General features: G+C 37.1%; 1 protein-coding gene and 1 long non-coding RNA gene across 2 annotated transcripts in view; one reads left to right on the top strand and one right to left on the bottom strand.

The window, feature by feature from the left end:
• Window positions 1-9,955, top strand: part of SLC15A2 (solute carrier family 15 member 2) — a 31,634-nt gene extending 21,679 nt beyond the window's left edge. The window contains exons 16-22 of the mRNA XM_048215001.2: window positions 811-975; window positions 1,130-1,176; window positions 2,691-2,801; window positions 3,273-3,369; window positions 7,662-7,808; window positions 8,409-8,513; window positions 8,861-9,955. Coding sequence (XP_048070958.1) covers window positions 811-975; window positions 1,130-1,176; window positions 2,691-2,801; window positions 3,273-3,369; window positions 7,662-7,808; window positions 8,409-8,513; window positions 8,861-9,037 — 849 coding nt within the window. The 3' untranslated portion in view covers window positions 9,038-9,955. The remainder of the gene's footprint in view (window positions 1-810; window positions 976-1,129; window positions 1,177-2,690; window positions 2,802-3,272; window positions 3,370-7,661; window positions 7,809-8,408; window positions 8,514-8,860) is intronic.
• Window positions 9,956-15,500: 5,545 nt separating this feature from the next.
• On the bottom strand, window positions 15,501-19,016 carry LOC130542630 (uncharacterized). Its single transcript, XR_008957300.1, has 2 exons — window positions 18,899-19,016; window positions 15,501-15,938 (listed from the first exon to the last, which is right to left on the bottom strand). It is a non-coding gene; the product is annotated as an uncharacterized LOC130542630 (long non-coding RNA).
• Between the last annotated feature and the right edge of the window lie 200 nt (window positions 19,017-19,216).

Genomic DNA, 19,216 nt, shown 5'->3' with positions numbered 1-19,216 from the left:
GAAACCAAGAGTCAATGCTTAACTGATTGTGCCACCCAGGTGCCCCTGAAATATTTATTTTAAAATATTATTTTTTAATAATAAAAGTAATATACATCTATTGTTGAAAATTGGAGAAGATATAGAAAGACATAAAAACCACCTATAATTCCGTCACCCAGAGACGGTCAATCAGCATGTTTGTATACATGAATAAACTAATTTCTAAAATGTAGTCAAACTCTATGTGCTGTATTGAACTTTGGTTTTTTCTTGACATTAATCACATCATAAGCATCCTTCTGTGTCCTTAGATAATTTGAGAATGTGATTTTAATGGACACATGATATTCTATTTTATGGATATATCGTAGTTTATTGAAGTATTTCCTTATAGGTATTTAAGTTTTTATTATTTTTTAAAAATTTTATTTATTTGTTTTTGAGAGAGAGAGAGCGAGCGAATGCATGAGCAGTGGGGAGGAGCAGAAGGAGAAGCAGACTCCCCACTGAGCAGGGAGCCCAATGCGGGACTCAACCCCAGGACCCTGGGATCATGACCTGAGCCGAAAGTAGATGCTTAACCAACTGAGCCACACAGGCACCCAAGTTTTTATTATTAATATGCATAATCCTATAAAGAACATCCTTACTCGTAAATCCTTATGCATACCTCTAATTACTCTCTTATGGCATATCCTAAAAATAGAATTACTAGGGTAAAAGGCAAAGTTGAAAATATCTGATGAGCTCACCCACCATGGGATGGTATGAGACAGCGATGTCTATGTTAGGGTAGAAGGTGAGTGTGACGGTTTCTTCATTCCACAGAAGATGCCACACTATGCCCAGCTCCATCTAAAGACAAAAAGACAGGATTTCCACTTCTACCTCAAATATCACAATCTGTCTGTCTACACTAAGCATTCTATGGAGGAGAAGAACTGGTACAGTCTGATCATTCTAGAAGATGGAAAAAACATTTCCAGCATGATGGTAAGTTGGGGAGTAACTTGGTTCCAAATTGTTACCTGAGTGTATTTTGACCAGGTCATTAATACCTTACCAAAGATATGCCTGATGATCAGATTTTCTGATTATCAGTTCCCTGTCATCAGCAGTAACTGATTTTTACTTTCCTTCATTATAGGTGAAAGATGAAGAAAACAAAACAACCAATGGGATGACAGCTGTAAGGTCTGGTTGTCAAGGAGACCCAAGGCCCCTCTGTTTTGAATCTTGGTCTCTTCTGATCTGTGGGGCTTCAGATAAAACAGCCTCATGTTCTATTCGTCTTTTACATGGATTCTCTCTCCTGTAATATCAAGGGCATTGGTGTCAGAGGCAATTTCCAGAACAATGAAAGGCAGATAGACTTGCTTTCCCATGTGGTATTAAAAGATGACCATGTATCTGTATATGCCCCCTGTGCTCTGATGCATACATCCTTCCTGTTGAATTTTATCCACTTATTTTGCTCTCAGGAAAATAATTGAGTACTTTCCTCTCTGTGATCATCAGCGAAAAACTTAGAAGGGAGCAAATAATCCTCCCTTCATGGTTGGTAGTTGAATATCTCTTATTGTTACTGTATTTTTAAAGTATAGTTCTATTATAAACCTGGAGAGGCACCATGGTGTAGTAAAGGTAACACCTTTGGAGTCAAAAGACTTGGTTTTGAATCCAGATAAGGCTGAAAGTCATGTTAGACGGCCAAAGAAAGTGACAGAGATGGAGCACCCAAGAGGTCACCTGCTCTCTGTAGCAGGAGATCAGGCATGAGGTAGAGGCACATGCCTATGGTCATCAAGATTAGGTAGTTGCTGTTGAGACTGCACTTTAGAGGAGAACTTCTAATGAAATGTCTGAACTTTGCTGAAGGGTGGAACAGTCAAAATAATTTGCTTTTGAATATGTTTTAGAAAAAGTAAACAGCTCAAAATAACTAAGACAACAGTGAGGCTAGGACTTTCTTGGTTGAGAGAGCCATAGGAACCATAAGAACCTCCAGAAGGGGTAAAAGGAAATTTCTAGATCAGTGCAGCGTTATCTAGAGTGCAGGAATCAACATAGGTGTTCTAGAGGAAACTGCCCTTCTTCTCTTTTGGGCCAGAGATTAGTACAAAAGCTATCAAAACCCATACTGAGGAAACAGTTTAGGAACCCAGGTTCAGAGACTAAAACGATCATTCTGGAAGGGTCCAGGATTATCTGCAGATTCCAAAATGATAAGTCAACCTACTAAGGGCTGGGAGTCTGAGTTTTGTAGAAGTCAAATCAGACTTCATTTATAAGAGGACACAGTATCAGTTTTATGTAAATACTAGTATATATATTTATATATATACATAATTATTTTTCTTAGTGGAGTCTTGACTGATGAATCCCACTGCTGTAAAAGGGAAAGAAATTGGAGGCATCTCAGCTGGATTAGTGAGGAAAATCAGAACGCTATGGGTGATCATGATAGTGTCCATCCCAGCTAGAGATGATGTGAGGGTGTGGCAGATGGAAAACTAATACCTCAGGAAAGATAAAGTTAAGGATGACTAAGACTAGTGATTATTTCTTACATGTGAGTTCATTTATTCATCCACTTAACAATGTATAACATGGAACTCTTGTGTGCCAAAAACTGTTCTAGGCACTGGGGATATAGTGGTAAGCAGGTATAAGGTTTGTCTGATGTGTAACAATGTCTCTACCCTTAGGTTTGTTAATACTTTACATAAAGAGGTCAACATCTCCCTGGGTAAAGATACCTTCCTCATTGTTGGTGAAGACTATGGTGTGTCTGCTTATACAACTGTACAAAGTGGAGAGTAAGAGCATTACCCTTGTGGACATTTTACTTTTATCAACAACTGGGGTTTTTTTTTAATGTTTTCTTTGCGTATAGGTGGGGAGATTAGGTATATCTCAGCTAATTTTGAGTATACTCAGGTTCACTGTTCTACACTGTTCCACTAATTCATAAGACTTGGAGGAGAAAAATTCATAAGAATTAAATGAGAAGACTTAGGGCCTGAAATCCACAAAAGAAGATGATTTGTGCCTTCTTTATTTAGGTGTAAGGTTTAAAAAACTACCTGATAGGCAATGAAGAGCTCAGATCAGTGGCAGAAAAACCCGGCATAAAAATAGTTCACTCCTAGAGACTCCTCTTCAAAGAGAAATCGTGCCTTTGCTGCTTGACTCCCCCTGAGTAGAGAGATGAGATCAGTCTTTCCCCTGGAGGTGGGAGTGCTTTTTAGGCTGTGATGTTTATTCTAACTAAAATTGTCCTGTTCCAGATACCCTGTGGTACATTGTAGGACAGAAGATAAGGACTTTTCACTGAATATGGGTCTACTAGACCCTGGTACAGTTTATCTGTTTGTTATTATTAATGTAAGTAGCTCATGGCCACCCCTACTCTCTCCTTCCATAGAACTGTATCTATATTTATATCTATATATCTATGTCTGAATCTGAATTTATCTTGCAATCACATACTTATTTCTAGTGTAAAGTGATAGGTTCTATCATGACTTTAGAAAGCCTACTAAGGTCTCTAGAAGGGATGTTAAAAGAGATAACATCAACAGCAGGCATATAATAGAAATATAGAATGATCTAATGTGGCCCTTTGTGTCTGGATTCTTTCATCTGGCATATTTTTCAAGGTTCATTCATGTTGAGGCAGGTATCAGTGCTTCATTTCTTGTTACTACCAAATAATATTCCATTGTATAGATGTAATACATTTTATTTGTCGATTCATCAGTTAATGGACATTTGGGTTGTTTCTAACTTTTCACTGTTATAAATAATGTTGTTATAACATCATGTACAACTTTTTGTGTGGCCATATATTTTCACCTCTCTTGGGTATATATCTAGGAATGGAATTGCCGGGTCACATGGTAGTACTATGTTTAAACATTTGAGGAACCACTAGGAACTTTTCCAAAATGAATTCCATTTTTACATTCTCACCAATAGTGTACGAGGGTTGCAATTTTTCCACATCTTCACCAATACTTGTTTTTCTGTTTTGTTTTGTTTTATAACCATCTTTGTAGGTGTGAAATGGTAGCTCATTGTAGTTTTGATATGTATTTTTGTAATGGCTACTGATGTTGAGCATCTTTTCATGTGCTTATTGGCCATTTGCATACCTGCTTTGGAGAAATGTCTATTCAGATACTTTGCCAAATTTTTAATTGGGTTCTTTATCATTGAGTTGTAAGCATTCTTTTCATATTTTATATATGTCTGTTATCAAATATATGATTTAAAACTATTTCCCCATTCAATAGGTTATTTTTTTTTAGCTTTCTTGATGTTGTCCACTGAAGCACAAATGTTTTTAATTTTTATGATGTTCAGTTTATCTATTTTTCTTTGGTTGCTTGTGCTTTTGAGGTCATATCTAATTCCTAATCCAAAGTCATGAGGATTTATGCCTATGTTTTCTTCTAAGAGCTTTATAGTTTTAGCTCTTATATTTAGGTCTTTAATGCATTTTGAGTTAATTTTTGCATATGGTGTGAATTAGAGGGTTAACTTTATTCTTTTATATGTGAATATTCAGTTGTCCCAGCACAATTTGTTGAAAAGACTGTTCTTCTCCCATTAAATGGCCCTGGTACTCTTGTCAAAAATCAGTCGACCATAAACGTGAGGGCTTATTTCTAGATTCTCAATTCTATTTCATTGATCTATATGTCTGTTCTTCTGCCAATACCACACCGTCTTGATTGTTGTTACTTTGTAGAAAATTTTGAAATCAACTTTAGTCTTCATTTTCAAGATTGGTGGGGAGGGGCAGGGGGAGAAAGAGAGAGAGAAAGAATCTTAAACAGGCTCCACGCCCAGCCCAGTGCGGAGCTGGACTTTGGGCTGGATCTCACAAGTCTGAGATTATGACCTGAGCCGAAATCTGGACGTTGGACCCTTAACCAACTGAGCCACCCAGGAATGGAATCATTTTTCTAATTTCTAATCTAATTTCTAATTTCAATTTCAGATCGTTCATTGCAAGTGTGTAGAAAAACCAATTGATTTTGTATGTTGATCTTATATCGTGTAACCTTACTGAATTCACTTATTAGTTCTAATAGATTTTTTAGCGGATCCCTTAGGACTCTCTACATACAAGACCATGCCATCTATATAGAGATAGCTTTACTTCTTCCTTTTCAATATAGATGCCTTTTATCTCTTTTTCTTGACTAATTGCCGAGACTTGAACCTCTAATACAATGTTGAATAGAAGTAGTGAGAGCACACATTTTTCTGGGGGGGGGGGTGGGAGCATTCATTCAGTCTTTTATCATTAAATATGTTAGCTGTGGGTTTTTCATAGATGTCATTTATTTTTTCTTATTTTATTTAAATTCAATTAATTAACGTATAGTGCATCATTAGTTTCAAATGTAGAGTTCAATTATTCATCAATTGCATATGATACCCACTGCTCATTACATCACATTCCCTCCTTAATGCCCACAGACATCATTTAGTAGGTTAAGTTCCCTTCTATTCCTAGTTTGTTGAGTTTTTTGTTTGTTTGTTTTTCACCATGAAGGGGGATTGAATTTTGTTAAATGCTTTTTCTATGTCTATTGGATACTTATGTGGTTTTTGTCCTTTATTCTATTGATATGGTATATTACTTTAATTAATGTTCAGATGATAAAACAACCTAGCGGTAGTTTTCCAGAGCTGCTGTAACAAGGTACCACAAGTGGAGTGGCTTAAAAACAGAAGTTTATTGTTTTACAGTCACGAAAGCTAGGAGTCCAAGATCAAGGTGTTGGTCCTTCCAAGGGCTATGAAGAATATTTTCCATGCTTTGCCCTTAGCTTCTAGTGGTTTTCTGGCAACATTTGGTATTCCTTGATGTGTAGAAGAATCAACACATTCTCTGCCTTCATCTTCATATGGAATTCTTCTTGTATGCTTGTCTGTGTCCAATTTTCTTCTTTTTTTACCAAGATACAAGTTATATGGGATTAGAGCCCACCCTAATGCCCCCATTTTAACACAACTTATATCTGCAACAACAACTCTATATCCAAATAAGTTTGCATTCTCAGTTAGGACTCAGGTAGGGTTAGGACTTCAACATACAAGTTTTAAGGGGAAACAATTCAACCCATAACACTTGTATTCCTGGTGTTATTCCATTTTTCATTTGTTCTGTCTTTTATATGCTACTCAGAAGTCCTATATATTGTTTCTGAATGCCAGAATCTAATAAGCGTTTAGAGAAGAGATCATAAATTAGAGCCCAAGGGCCCAGTTTTTTCCATAATCCTGTTTTGTTTGGCCTGCATACTACTGAGAAAAGTAATAATAATCATTAGTAATTGACCATACTTAAAATTCAGGAGACTTCACCTAAGAAGGTGGATTCTTAACATTTCTTAAAAACAAAATCAGAAGATTTAATAACAGACATTACCATGTCAGTTGGCTGGTGCTCTAGTGGCTCTACACTACAGATGGGGCCTGTGCTATCCACTTTACCACAGCCTCCACCATTCCCATTCAGCCTGCCTCATTTACTTAATTATCTGCCCATGGGTATTTGAGTATGAGACCTTGATTAAGAAGCTCACGTCATGGTCTTCCCTTAGCCTAAGAAAACGCAAACATGGGCCCATGTCGTTCACAATACCAACTGAAACAAAATTTACCTGCTTATTTTGAACCTAATGGCCCTTTGACTCAGAGAATCAAAGACATTTGAATACCAGAACCTTTTGATTTCAGGGACTTTTGATCTTGATGTTTTAACTACCACTTTAGTCACATTATATTTTAGTTATTATACCCACTACTGTGGTATGGCTTCACTCCAAGAAATACATATAATTTTAGAATTTATACCCTATTTATAACAAGTATTAGTAGACAAAGCATATGTAAAATAAAACCAACCATAGTTTAAAACCTGCATAGTAAAAGTACTTCTAGACAAAGAAATAAAGATTAGAGAATCGTGTATATTTGATAAGATTAGTAACAAAAAAAATTGACCCTGAAAAAGTTCTTTTTGACTAAAATTCTACAGAAAAGTTGCCTTTTTGACATAACTCAGATGTGTAAGATTTTAGTTCAAAAATAATGGTCAATACGTAGAATTTAAAATGGCAGGTGGTATTTGATATAGATTTTTCAAAATTGATTAACAAAATCTTTAATGTAAGGTTTACCAAGAAAATAATTCATTTTGATAAAAGTAATTTTAGTAAAATAAAAATTTTAATGGAAAATGTTAAAAACAGTTTAATTGTACTTACATAGAAAACTGGACAAGGAATTAAACTTTTCTCAAGAATATGCTTTCTGAAAATTCATTGTGTTTGTATAATTCAGCTGCCATTTTATATTTAAAATGTTGGCCAGGATCAAAATACCTATAGATCAAATTGTGGAAATCCAAACTACAATATCAAAATATTCTGCCATTTAAAGACTCTGTCAATAATGGTATCTGATAGACTGAAGCCAGGCAAATGAGTGCAGTGTTACCAAAAGGAATTTCAAAAACTGAAATTGTATAGAATTTGCTCAATCTCTTGAAGGATGAAAATACAAAGAGGGAATGGGTGTAAGATCATAGAATGCTGTAGGTCAGAAATATTTACTTGAGACTGCTGATAAGCCCATCTCTTCTTTTCCTCACTAAGAGCACCAATCAGAATCCTCAGGCCTGGAAGATGGAAGACATTCCCGCCAACAAACTATCCATTGCATGGCAGCTACCACAATATGCCCTGGTTACAGCTGGGGAGGTCATGTTCTCTGTCACAGGACTTGAGTTTTCTTATTCTCAGGTAGGTTTTTGCAAGTGAAAAGTGGAGGTGGATATATTGCTTCGAGAAGGACGAGTTTTAATTCTAGCACTGCATTAAATAGGTATGTGATCCTGGCCAAGACCTCTATATTTTCTGCCCTTAAATTTCTTATATATGACCCTGAACAGAGAGTCATCTTGACTCCCAGGATAATGGCAGTGCAGCATAGTAACTGATGCTGTTTGGGGTCTAGGAAAGGGTACTTTAAGAATAAGGACTGTAGAGTCAAATTGCCCATGTTCAAATTTTGATTGTACAACTTATCGTGTAAACTTGAGCAAGTTAATTATCTCTCTAATGCTTTTTTTCTTTATGTGTATAGTAAGAATACTGATAGAATTTATCTCCTAGGGTATAAAGAAGATTATATGATATCATGAATTAAAATATTCAATTAAGAGGTCCATCTTATTATTACTGTTAACATTGTTATCACCCCCTGAATCAACATGATAACTGAAGTTGAGGGGGAGGAGTTCAAATTTGGAAACTTTTGTAGGAGAAGTTTTCTGGATAGATGCTTGGGTCATAGGGTGGTGTTAGGGAGTTTGTTTACTCACAAACCTGTGTCCTCTTTAGGCTCCCTCTAGCATGAAATCTGTACTCCAGGCAGCCTGGTTGTTGACCGTCGCAGTTGGGAATATCATCGTGCTTGTTGTGGCACAGTTCAGTGGCCTGGTGCAGGTATGGATCTGATAGAGGCAAGAGTTTGTGTCTACCCAAGATTTCCCCTCCAAGTTCCTTTCCTCCCTCTTCCCCCAACCCTTTGCCTCCCACATTCCCCACTCAGTGCTCTGTGTAAGATGGGTTAGATATAAACAGACATTGCCAGGAAAATAGATATATGAGTGGCAATAATGACCACCATAGGCCCATATGAGGAGAGGCCAGTGAAGCCACTCTTCTTTTAACAAACCTCTGCCTACATTGGGGACCCTGAGTCAGTCTGCTCCCTGGTCCTCATCCTATAAAGATCCATTTAGTTTTCAAGTTTTTCCATCTTCTTCTCTTATATTTATTTCTTCCTGCAGTGGGCTGAATTCATTTTGTTTTCCTGTCTCCTGCTGGTGGTCTGCCTTATTTTCTCCATCATGGGCTATTACTATGTTCCTATAAAGCCAGAGGATTTACAGGAGCCAGCAGATAAGAAGATTCCCCATACCCAAGGGAACGTGATCAACCTGGAGACCAAGAAGACAAAGCTCTAATGGCTCCCCGGATTCTTCCCAGACCCAAAATCCTGGCTTTGGTCTTGGCCATCACCCATTCTAAGGCATTTTTTTTTTCTCCTACTTGGCTAGGGAAGAGAAGTAGCATCGTATCTGAGCTGATCTGCTCCACTCTTCTCTCATGATAGAGGCGGTTCTAGGACTGGATATTCCAGTACATTAAAGTCCCCGGAGACTCTATATCTTCCCATCAATTACTAAACTCTGTAAACATTGTGTAGTATTTCTGAAGCAGGCCTAGCATTTCTAAATGGCCATTAAAAACACAAGTGTATAATTGAAATTAGTCTCTGGGGTTATGCAAAGTTATGTGGGAATCCCTTTACTTGCCATTTAGAACTGATGACTCCATTTTTTGAGGGGTTGATTCGGGGGCAAAATTGCAGAATAACAGAAATGGTATTTCAAGTTTCTTTATAAGCAACATAATTGTACTATTCACTAGGACCTCAAGAATTGGTATTTATGGTGCGATCTGGTTCAGGGCCTGGCCTGTCTAGTAAATTTTTCAGTACATGTTGTAGGAAACAAATGACATTTTATTAACATACAGAAGAAATATATCTTTCTGATAATTACAGTATTTTATCTACTAACCCAAACACCCCTTTTGTCAAACCGATAGATCTTTGGAAATCAAATTAAATATGGTAAGCATGATTCTGGAAAACAAGAACAGGTATAAATTGTAGAAATTCTGTTGAGTCTTCTTTAATGCACATTCTTCTTAGGGACTACAATGTTTCAGCTGAATTATGCCTTCCTGTGGACAGTTGTATGGATACTAATTATAATTTTCCAACCATGCATTTTCAGTGTTGTTGGGCTAGCTTTTTCTTATTATTACATCATTTCTTGCTTATTGTAACAGATATTTAATAACAACAGTATTTTTATGAATCCAACTTCCTTTTTTTATTATTATACTCTTCAGCCTCAAAGCAGTGGGTCTGTTTTGATAAGTTTTTCCTATTTTACTTTTACCATAACTTTAATTTCTTTTTCCAAGTTCTTATTTTACTTCCAGTTAATTAATATACAGTGTAATATTAGTTTCAGATGTAGAATTTAGTGATTCATCACTTACATACAACACCCAGGCTCATCACAACAAGTGCACTCCTACACCCTATCACCTATTTAACCTATCCTCCTGCCTACTTCCCCTCTGGTAACCATCCGTTTGTTCTCTGTAGTTAAGAGTATGATTCATGGATTGCCTCTCTTCCCCCCCCCCACCACGTTCATTTGTTTTGTTTCTCAAGTTCCACATATGAGTCAAATCTTATATCTTGTCTTTCTCTGACTGACTTATTTCACTTAGCATAATACACTCTAGCTCCATGCATGCTGTTGCAAATGGCAAGTTTTTGTTCTTTTTTGTGGCTGAATATTATATATATATATATATATATATATATATATATATATATATATAATCTTTATCCATTCATTAGTCCCGTAATTTTTAAATGCTATTTCTCCACTTAGGCCTGGGAATTCCCTGTTTACTAAAAAAAGTTATGATCACATTCTAGGTTTAAACTTACAAAATAATGATGCTCGGTGGAGGGGCTTGGTCCCATGTAAATATCCCACCAAAATCTGTAGGGGAGGACAAGAGTGGTACATGAGGGTTTTTTTGTTTCTGTGGTAATGAAAAAGGTGAAAAACATTACCTTGCATGCAGTGAATGAGCCAGTGGACAGACATGGGGATATCATTATACTACTGTGTATTTCTAGGGAAAAAAATTCAGAGCCACTATCCCAAGAGCCTCATTTCCATTGGTTTTGCTCTATTATTTCATCTAGAACTGTGTTGACTCTCACATACTAAATGTAACAAATAAGATAAGTTGCTCCAATTTCCCAAGTGTTACATACTTTAGTTTTAGTGACCATGGTTTTAGAAATACTGAAGTGACAACAACACCATTCAGTTTTTTCCAGATATCTTGCTGTGAACCTGACCCTACTTCTTCAGAAGATATTCTATTTATTTTTGAGCAGCCTTAACTCAATCTGTTCTATGAGGTATTGTTTCCAGAGAAGTTGATAGTGCTCTGTGAATAAAAGTTTCTATGCACAAATAAGTTTTTGGAATGAGGCATATTATATCCTCTTCCATAGTAAAGATTCTGAGAAATCCTGCAGTAAAGACACAAGACACTTTGTTTAGCCTAAAATGGCATAGTATTCTGCAGAACATTGGTTTGGGAAAAACTGTGGTAGGCAGTTCTTTCCTATTCTGAACTAAAATCTTCCTCTCTGAAACCTCCTACCCTTGGTTCTCTCCTTCATAGCTAACAAGAATAAGCATAACCCCCTCTCATGTGGCCGACTTTTTGCTATTTGGGGAGAGCTTTTATGTCTCCTCAGTCATCAAGTGGATATAAACCAAGTTTAAGATTCTCAGTTCATTTAATGGGCCTTCACAGAGCACCTTCTAACACTGTTTTACCTCTTCTGAAAACTATATTAGCCACTCAGGAAAATGGTATGGAGGTTCCTCAAAAAGTTAAATATCCTACCACCCAGCAATTGCACTACTAGATATTTATCCAAAGGATACAGTGATTTGAAGGGGCACCTGCACCCCAATGTTTATAGCAGCAATGTCCACAATAGCCAAACTATGGAAAGAGCCCAGATGTCCATTGACAGATGAATGGATAAAGAAGATGTGGTATATACATACAATGGAATATTACACAGCCATCAAAAAGAATGAAATCTTGCCATTTGCAACAACATGGATGGAACTGGGGGTATCATGCTAAGCAAAATAAGTCAGTCAGAGAAAGACAAATACCATATGATTTCACTCATATGTGGAATTTAAGAAACAAAACAGATGAACATAGGGGAAAGGAAGGAAAAATAAAATAAGATGAAAATAGAGAGGGAGGCAAACCATAAAAGACTTTTAACTCTAGGAAACAAACTGAGGGTTGCTGGAGGGGAGATGGGGGAGGGATGGGGTAATTGGGTGATGGGCATTAAGGAGGGCACTTGATGTAATGAGCACTGGGTGTTATATGCAACTGATGAATCACCAAATTCTACCCCTGAAACTAATAATACAATACACGTTAACTAAATTGAATTTAAATAAAAAATTTTAAAAATGTAACTGGCTCAGAATCCCTCTTAATATGTGATACCTAGAGCCAAATACACTTCCAGAAGTAGTCTGACTAGAAGAACTAAGACCTGCCTTTCTCTAAACAATATACTTCTATAAATACAGCCTTAGGTAACATTAGATGTTTTGGCAACTATACCATAATATAGGCTTAGATCCCAACCAGAAGGCTGGCTAAAATCTCCAGGTTTTAAGAAAGTTATTACTTATCCAAATATATCTTTGAGTTCCATCAAGTACCATTCACCAAATTAGTTATTGGAAAAATGAAAATGAATAATCTACTATACCTGTGTGGGTTACCTTACTTATTTTCACTGAATATCAAGATCCTAGAAAGTACAGAGGCCTTGAGGAAGGTGGGGTAATATTAAGGAAGAACAAGAAGGACAGTATTACAGGGCTGCAATAAGGTGTAAAGCGGTAAAGGATGCAGTTAGCAGAAGCTAGGGACCAGATGATGTGGGCTTTGTAACCACGGTAAGACATTTTGATGTTATTCTAAGTGAGATGTGAAACCATTGGAGGTTTAGAACATGGGAATGACATAATCTGATTCTATATTTAGGGTAACTCTGGCTGCTGTCTGTATGTAGGAAGGAGTGGAAGCAAGGATTCCAATTAGAACACTTTTGTAATTGTCCAGGCAAAAAGCAATTGTTACTTGGACAAGGTAAGTAGGAGTGGAAGTAGGAAGAAATGGTTTGACGTGGAATTTAACTTTAGGTAGGACTGACATGATTTGAGTATGGTTTGTATATACAGTTTAAAAGAAAGAAATCAATGTTGACTCTTAGCTTTGGGGTCTTGAGGAATGAGGATGAATGATGGTGAAATTTAGGGGGAGTAGGAAAACTAGGGTTAAGAGTAAGTGTGGGCTGTAAAGTAACTAAGAATTTTGTTTTGTGTATGTTGAACTTCAGATGCTACTTTGGTGTCCAATTGGAGATGTTGAGCTGGCAGTTTCATGGGTCTGAAGCTTAGTTAAGAAGCGGGAGCTAGAAATCTAAACTTGAGAGTCATCAGTATATAAATGGTATTTAAAGGCATGAGATTTGATGAGATATCCCAGGAAGTGAGAGGTTCAAGGACTAGTACTGGGGTTTTCCAATATTAGAGTTCAAGAGGAGTATGAGTTTGGACTTCAAATTATATTACAAAGATGTAGTAATCAAAACAGTATGGTACTGACACAAAAATAGATACGTAGATCAATGGAACAGAATAGAAAATCCAGAAATAACAATTATATGGTCAACGAATCTTCAACAAAGTAGGAAAGAAAATCCAATGGGAAAAAGACAGTCTTTTCAACAAATGGTGTTGGGAAAACTGGACAGCAACATGCAAAAGAATGAAACTAGATGACTTTAGTAACACACAAAATACACACCATACACAAAAATAAGTTCAAAATGAATTGAAGACCTAAATGTGGCACCTAAAACTATAAAAACCCTAGAAAAGAGCACAGGCAGTATTTTCTCTGACATCAGCCATAGCAATTTTTTCTAGATAGGTCTCCTGAGGCAAGGGAAACAAAAGCAAAAATAAACTATAGGGACTTCATCAAAATAAAAAGCTTCTGCATGGCAAAGGAAGCAGTCAACAAAACTAAACGGTAACCTATGGAATGGGAGAAGATATTTGCAAATGGCATAGCTGATAAAGGGTTAGTATCCAAAATATATAAAGAATTTATAAAACTCAACACCCCCCAAAACCACAAATAATCCCAATAAAAATGGGCAGAAGACATGAACAGATATTTCTCCAAAGAAGACATACAAATGGCCAACAGATACATGAAAAGATACTCAACATCACTCACCATCAGAAAAATACAAATCAGGGGCACCTGGGTGGCTCAGTCGTTGAGCGTCTGCCTTTGGCTCAGGGAGTGATCCCGGCGTTCTGGGATCGAGCCCCACATCAGGCTCCTCTGCTGAGAACCTGCTTCTTCCTCTCCCACTCCCCCTGCTTGTGTTCCCCCTCTCACTGGCTGTCTCTCTCTCTGTCAAGTAAATAAATAAAATCTTAAAAAAAAAAAAAAGAAAAATACAAATCAAAACTTGAGAGAGCTATCATCTCACACCAGTCAGAATGGCTAAAATTAACAACACAGGAAACAACACTTGTTGGCAAGGATGCAGAGAAAGGGGAAACCTCTTATAGTGATGAGAATGCAAGCTAGTACAGCCACTCTTGAAAACAGTATGGAGGTAGCATACTGCTTTTGACATTCTTTTTCTTTTCTGTGGTAAGAGCAGCTGCAGAAGGAAACTGACCTGACTTGGAGCACTTCAGAAAAGCTCTATGCCTTGGCGTTGCTGAGAAGAACATCAACCAGCAGCAATATGGTCAAGATCAGCATCGCAGCTGCCTAGGGCCACACTATAGGTTGAGGCAGCAGGAGACCAGTGAAATATTTTAAAAGGAGAGCTGGGGAACAAGAAAGCCATAGGGAGCTTCAGAAAGCCCATTCCATTGTTTGTTCTTTCCTGAATTCTCAAGCCTCATTCTGTTATCATTTCTTTTCTGTGTAGAGAACTCCCTTTAGCCATTCTTACTGGTAGGTCTGCTGGTGACAAATATTCTTAGTTTTTCTTCTTTTGAGAATGTCTTTATTTTACTTTTATTCCTGAAGTATATTTTTCCTGCATATAGAAATAGGGTTAACAGTTCTTCTCTTTCAGCACTTGGAAACGGTTGTGCCAGTTCCTTTTGGCCTCCATAGTTTCAGATAAATATTCGCTGTCCAGGACATGCGGATTGTCCTGGGCAGAATCACTTTGTATAGTCAATAAATTGTTTAATACGTCCAAAAAAATTGCTGCCATTTGAACCATTTTTCTATTATAGACAGTGCATAATTTCTCTGTAACTGCTTTTAAGATTTTTATTCATTTCTGGGTTTTTTTTTTTTTTGATGTTTGATTCTGATGTGCTGTGTCTTGGATTTTTTTCCTTTGGTTTCTTCTTTTTGTGGTTTCTAACCTTCTTGAATCTGTAGGTTTATTTCTTTCACCAAATTTGGAAATATTACATCCTTTGAATATTTCTTTGAATAGTTTTCCAGTCTCATTCTCTTTCTCTTGTGTTTTGGGACTCTGGTGGCATGAATGTTGGATATTTTGTTATTATGCCACAGGCCCCTGATGCTCTGTTCATTTGTTGTTATTCAGATTGGATAGCTTCTATTAATCTGTTCTTTTATTAATCTTCTTTCCTCTGTCATCTCTAATCTACTATTGAGCACATCCATTCAGTTTTCTTTCATTTATTATAGTTTTCAGTTTTACAATTTCTTTTTGGTTCTTTCTTCATAGCTTTATTTCTTTGCTAAGACTTTCTAGTTTTTTATTTGTCTCAAGAGCATAATTGCTAGCTGAAACATTTTTATGGTTGCTTCTTTACAGTCCTTGTCAGATAATTCCAACATCTGAGTCATCCCACTGATATCTGCTAATTGTCTTTTTTTTATTCAAGTTGTCATTGGCTGAGGAATAAAAGTTCAACTTCCTGCTCAGTTCCATGGACACTCAGTTCCACAGGTAGTGGAGGAGACAGTTTTTCCATTGGCACTCGGCTGGAGTAGGGTGGGTATTGTCAAAATGTCTCATGTACTGCTACACTGCTCTTTTTCCAGTTCTTTGGTGAGGGAGGCAGTCATTATGGAGTACATTTTTGGCTGCACCTGTTGGTAGTTTCAGCTATAGGCTTCTCCAACCCCCTACAAGATATGTAAGACACAAAAAGAAACCCGGGGAATTACCAAGTCAAATCAGAAGCAAGAGTCCTGCATGGCAAAAAAAGTTACAAAATTGCACTAATGTTTATTAGCAAAATACATGGAAATATGGCGGAAAATACATGGAACTGAATTATGAGGGTACTGCATCAGGGGTGGAGGAAAATAAATTTCAGTTAGGCTGAAATTATTATATAGGTGCACTTACCAGAGACTCTGGATTTAATGTGCTATCCAGAGTTCTAATTATTTCTCATTTTGTTTTTGGTAGGCTGAAAATTGAATTCATTTCTGGCTTATGCTGAGTTGAGATGCCAGAAATCCACTGTAGAGGAAGGAATAACAAGATTTAGAGAGTGGGGCACCTGAGTGGCTTAGTCAGTTGGGCATCTGACTCTTGGTTTCAGCTCAGGTTGTGGTCTCAGGGTCGTGGGATTGAGCTCTGTGTCAGGTTCCCTGGCAGTGGGGACTCTGCTGGAGCTTCTCTCCCTCTTCATTGGCCCCTCCCTCATGCACTCTCTCCCTCTTTCTCTCTCTTTTTGTGTGTGTGTGTCTCTCTCTCTGAGGTAAATGAGTGAATCTTTCAAAGAAAAAAAAAAGATTTAGGGAAATAAGAACATTAGAGTGGATCTGTCATGTATTACCTACTCAGCCATCCCAGCCCTGAAGACAGGGCTGTCACATTAACATTGAGAAATGCATTAATGAAGGTAGTACCAACGTATTTGAAAAACACCATAGTGGCTGTCTTCTGTAGGTCAGAGATGAAGGTGGCTGCTGATATTGAAATGGGTTCTATGATTTCAGTGAGGAATATGATATCTCAGGGTGGCAGAGACTACTAAGTAGCACCAAATTATCAAAAACAACTTGGGCTGATTTTACTAAAGTAAACAGAAGAGCTGGCGGGGCAATCATAATGGTTTGACTCACAGGGATATTTGGAATTAAATAATTGATCATAGGGACCCTAGTGCTGAAATAGGAAGGTCATCATGTTTACCTAGGTAAAGAAAACTCTATGGAGTAAAGGCCCTTTGGTGAACATTTATATAGGACACAAACATTCTAATACTCTGAATTCGTTCTGAGAGATCCCTCCACATACCTTTTTCTCCAGACCAACTTGTTATCAATTCTCTTATCATTCCGTTCATGTCCCTGACTATGCTGCCAAATCATTAGTCTCTATCCATGTATTACTATAGAGCTGCTCCATAGGCCAACTTTCCTTTGGGCAAAATGGGCAATGAAATGTCATGATTAGGACTCTGCCCAGTGGGTGGAATTACCTTTCCTTTTACTGCAGGGCCACAAACTTGGTGGGGCAGCTGCATCGCAGAAGTCATCACCAACTGTCATGCAAAACCATCTACCAAATAGGCTCAGATTTTTTCTGGCCATAGAGAGCATTGCCTGTGGCTTAAGCCAAGAATGAGAGCAGGATGGCAGTGCAATGGGAATAGGCACACCACGATTAAGAGCGACCTGCTCATCCAGTTTACACTTGCTCAAGCCCAGTCCCAAATATACCACATGATAAAGGGGTATTGCTGGACATGGCTGATTCTATGGCTTGGTAGATAAAACACTCAACTCATGTGGGGCAACTGGTGTTCCACAGTCAAATGGGTGTTCAGTTTCTACCACAGCCCAACAGCAAGCCAAGAGCTATATCTCAAAATGAGGATACTTTCTATTCAAAACAGGCATGATTTTCCTCCAAAACCCTATAGATCTCTATGCTGAATTTTCTCTCAGAGCTTCCACAGAGTCCATACCACATCTTGATCATAGATATTTTGCAAACCACTGGGCTCACTGGTCGTAAATAGGGTAAACATATAATCTATCATCCAAACTAGGACAGTCTTGAAAGTGAAAGGAGGCACTAGTAATAAACGCACGGGCACAATAGGCATAAATTTAAACTATCCTGAGATGTATAGTTATTCAGTCATAGCAGCCAAGTGATTAATTTGTTTGCTTTGCTTCCTTGACCAGCCAGACTACACACTGAAAGGAATTCAGGAAATTTGGACAGAAAGCTCTCAATTCTAAAATACCCTGGATTAGTGGATTAGGTCATTGAATTTCAAGGTAAGATATCTTCAAGTATTCAGGCAGAAAAAAATAAATATTTAGTCAGTTCTCAAACATTAGTATGCGTGAGAAATATCTAGATGGTTTGTTAAAACATTCCTGGACTCTATACCCAAAGTTCCTAATTCAATAGCCAAAAAATGGGGTCTGATAATTTGCATTTTAACAAGTTCCCATGTGATATTGATGCTGCTGATCCAGGACCATATTTTAAGAGCCATTGATCTACAGAGAAGAGAAAAAATATCCCCACAGACCGTCCTCAGTCTTTTCCACATCAGAATGTAAAATATATGTTATAACTGATACAATATACATTTATGTAAACAAACTAATATCTCATCTATAAGAAATAAAATATGTAAATTTGAGGTTCCTTTTTTTTTTTCAAGATTTTATTTATTAGAGAGAGTGTTCGAGGGTGGGGGGGAGGGAGGAGGGCCTGTCTAGTTCATATCTTGATGTAGCTGAACTTAAAATGAACTCTGTCCTCCATGAAATTACCCCCAAAAAGCACGGCATTTTACTCAACAGAATTGAGACCAGAATTGCTTTTGATTTTTAAGATGCCTATATCTTTGTATCCAAAAAATAACCTTAAATAAAAATTATATCTTTTTTGCATTTTTAAAAATAAATATAACTGGGAACTTTGTTTGCTTTGACAACAAAACTAAATCAAGAGGTGAGCAGAGATTACAGGGAATGTGAGAGTGGCTAGCATTTGAAACCTAGGGTTTTAAAGCACAATGACTTCAACTACTCAACATTTTCCTTTGTCTTTTTTCATAATCCAATAGCACTTTCAAAACCTGGGGTTTTAAAGCACAATGACTCACAATGGCTCAACATTTTCCTTTGTCCTTTTTCATAATCCAGGAGGGCGCTTTTCAAAAATAAAATCACTTCGAGTGAAATATTTGAAGTTTAACAATTCTTCCAGTTTTGTTTCAATTTCCCTTTTTCTGTTAGAAAAGGAAAAAATTTTAAATTAAAACTAGCATTCATATGAACACATTTTAAAAGGATTTCTATTACTCATTATATATCAAAGAACACACTTTGTAATGATGTTTGACCTACTATACTTAAGATTTTTATTAAGGTATACTACATATCATAGATTTCACCCATTATAAGCATACAGTTTTACGATT

This window comes from Ursus arctos, unplaced genomic scaffold (genome assembly GCF_023065955.2).
Source record: "Ursus arctos isolate Adak ecotype North America unplaced genomic scaffold, UrsArc2.0 scaffold_4, whole genome shotgun sequence".
NCBI classification, from domain to species: domain Eukaryota; kingdom Metazoa; phylum Chordata; class Mammalia; order Carnivora; family Ursidae; genus Ursus; species Ursus arctos.
Note: the sequence above shows the minus strand (reverse complement) of the source record. Positions and strands in the feature narration are given on the sequence as shown.